At 47.4% G+C, this 3,144-nt stretch overlaps 1 protein-coding gene across 1 annotated transcript in view; it reads left to right on the top strand.

Moving 5' to 3' along the window:
• Positions 1-430: 430 nt before the first annotated feature.
• AICDA (activation-induced cytidine deaminase) overlaps positions 431-3,144 on the top strand; it is a 5,296-nt gene continuing 2,582 nt past the window's right edge. The window contains exon 1 of the mRNA XM_010283664.1: positions 431-585. Coding sequence (XP_010281966.1) covers positions 458-585 — 128 coding nt within the window. The 5' untranslated portion in view covers positions 431-457. The remainder of the gene's footprint in view (positions 586-3,144) is intronic.

Raw genomic sequence — 3,144 nt, 5'->3', positions numbered from 1 at the left:
CGGAGGAGAGGGGCAAGCGTGCCTACAGTTTGGTGTTCCCTGAGCTCCTTCCAGCTGGGCGGCCGCAGGGCGCGGCGCAGAGCTCCCTCTGCGGTGGGGCAGGGCAGGGTCACCGTCTTCACTGCACAGCTGCGTGCCCTGGGGCCCGGAGGGATAGTGTGGTTTTGCCCACATTCACGTTAGTGGTACACAAGCTCCCAGGCCCCCCTCTAACCACTAGACAATGCTTCCTGCCTCGTTATGTTATTGATATTAATTCAGAATAATTCTGCAGGCGGGGAGGGCCCAATGGTGAGTGCAGCGGGGGGAGGCGACCAATGAGTACCAAGCATCTTTCAGAACTGATGCCCCTTTGCATCTCAACCCTTTGCTCTTCAGCTCCTGCCGCTCCAGAGACCTTTCTAACTCCTCCCTCAACCACACCCCAGCAAAACCCGGCAGGGGTAGATAGGGGTGAATGGGGAGGGGACACATGAGGCAGTCCACATTTCTGTACATCAAGTCAGAGGGCTGTACAGACGGAGCCTGCGAGACAACCTCCCTGCAATCCCATCACCTGAGAGAGAACCTGGCCGTCATGGACAGGTAAAATGAGTGCCTCCAGTTTCTTGCTCATATAAGAAACAAGGGTCTTTCTCTTGGAATTAACCTGCTCTTCATTGGTGCTCACCATCCCTTTCCCTTTCTCCATCTGACTCGGTGATCCTACTCCCTTGCCCTGCCCTACTCTTGCACCTTGCATCTCTGTGTCTCTGTCATCCTTTCTCTTTGACTCTCTGACACCCTGTGCTCTTTTCCCTTTCTGTCATTTCTCTTTCCTGTGACTATTTTCTGTTCCTTTTCATTCTTTTTCTTTTCTAGAAACAAAAAAAAAAAGACAGAAAGGTGAATATTCAGATGCTATCCTCCGCTTAAGCATCTTGGTGCCTGCCCACTCTTCCCTCATCCACCTATTCTTTCTCTTGCACCAGATTTCTGTCTTACTCTGTTTCTGCTGCTGGCACCCTTGTGCTTGTAAGCACAGCCCCTTCCAGCATCGGATTCCTCTACATGCACTACAATTACTCTGCCAGCTAATTATCATTAATCACTCTCCACAATTGCATGCCGCTCACACACTCTGATTTGAGGATTGGTTTCGTGAATCTTTACTTGAGGAGAAGGTCTCTGTTCAGTCTACTTCTTCAGTGCCCGGATATATCACAGCTCCTGTGTTGCTGCTGCTTTCCCTTGAGCTATCCTATAGGTATAGGAATTGCACATGTATCCAGAACTTTGTACCTAACCGCAAATTTGCTCAGTTGCTCCCTGCAACATCTGCTCATTCATTCATTATTTTTCTTGTACCAGTCACATTCTGAAATCCTCCCCACCAAAAAAAGAAAAAGCAAAAAAACCCTGAGACAGTGAACTCCAGAGAGAAGGGAAAACAGGAACTGATTTTAATGAACATTTCTAGTTGAACAAATGGCTTCTGTGATTCAAAATTTTCTTTGCTTTGTTCTGACACTGAAAAATATCCCAAGTGACCATCATTTTATTTTTCTGGGTTTTGGGTTCATTTCTTCCCCCTTATTTGCATCTACATGCTGCTCCGCAGGGGAAAAAACATTGAATAGAGACAAATGGGAAGAAGTGAGAAAAGGGAGAGTTAGAAGAAGAATCAGAAACATTTTGAAGGCAAATGGTTTTGCCCAAAACATCACAAAAAGAGAGAAAAGGGAAAGCCTGTTGTCCATAAACTTTTTGTGTATTGAAAAGCATTTTTCCATGTGGGTTTTGATGAAACATCAACATAATTGTCGTCGTTTTTCATCTGGCTTATATAGTTCTTCAACAAGTGATTGAATTTTTCACAATTCCTCTTCTCTGTGTTCTGCTGTTGTGGCACACCTCAGGCAAGAGCTTTTCAACCCTCTGGTCTATCATACCTGCTCATTTCCCGTGTGATTGTCTGGGCTATCCTCTCTGGACAACCTGAGGATCCGTCACATGTGGAAGGGATGTTTCCTCTCCAGCACCTCTGTTACAGGGGAGACTCTTCCCCATATCCCTGCAATAACACACATCTAAGAGGGAGAAGCCTGAGGTGAACCACTGTTTGACAGTTTTGTGAGGGGACCAACACGTGTGTGTCAGGGAATATACACACATGTTCATACGTGTTTGTACAAAGGCAGAGAAACAGGGTGAATCTGAGGTGGTAGGAAGTGGCACAGCTCTAAGTGTGAGAAATAAATCAAAACTGATAATGAAGAACATACAGTGCAAGAGAAAAGTGGGTAGGGGAAACACACACCCAACGTGAACTGCCAGATAAGGGGGTGATGAAATGCAGTGGGATCTGTTTGTGCTCTACTCCTGACGCAACCTGCAAGCCCAGCAGAGCAGGACTGGGACAGTGCTTACAGGACAGACCTCCAAGAACTGCCCGAGGCTGTTGTTGGGCTGAATAAAATGCTTAGTAATGCTAGTAAGATGCTTTGCCCTCTGAGCGTGTGCAGGACTTTGCAGAGCCTTGTCTTCTCTATGGACTTTCTCTTAGCAGGAGACATGCCACAACTCCCATGTGATCTACTTCTCTAGGAGCATGTGTATATGAAGAGGGGCACAACTGAGTATGTGTGTGCTTGCTCTTTCTGTGTGAGCCGGACAGGTATTTTTGCACCGCAGGCTGAGGGTGACATGGCAGGAAAGAGGATGTGTGCAAGTGGCTTGCCTATCTGTGAGACAATCAGGGTAGCAGGTGTGCTTGAGGGAAGCATGTGCCTCTCTGGCGACGTGGTGTGAGGTGCAGCAGGGAGTGCTGCAGGAGAGCAAATCACAGTGCACTAGGTAACAAAAGGCAAGAGGATGTGCATGGCTGTATGAATGAGCACCTGTGGTGCAATGGCCATGTGTGAGGGTGCACAATAGAGAGGAGCTCCTGGAGGAGCAGAGGGGATGCTCTGTTACCTAAAGATTAAGTGTTCTGCAGTGCTCAGGCTTTATGGTGACGTTGGCAGACAGGCGAAGGGTGTTTGTATAAGAAACTTTTCCTTGCTTAGACTTTCAGATTTAAATCTGATTTAAGTTCCTAACAAACCCGAATTCCCCTTTCCTATGCCTCTCTGGAGACCCCCCAGAAAACCCAGCTCGGTATCA

Source organism: Phaethon lepturus, unplaced genomic scaffold, assembly GCF_000687285.1.
Source record: "Phaethon lepturus isolate BGI_N335 unplaced genomic scaffold, ASM68728v1 scaffold10403, whole genome shotgun sequence".
NCBI classification, from domain to species: domain Eukaryota; kingdom Metazoa; phylum Chordata; class Aves; order Phaethontiformes; family Phaethontidae; genus Phaethon; species Phaethon lepturus.
Note: the sequence above shows the minus strand (reverse complement) of the source record. Positions and strands in the feature narration are given on the sequence as shown.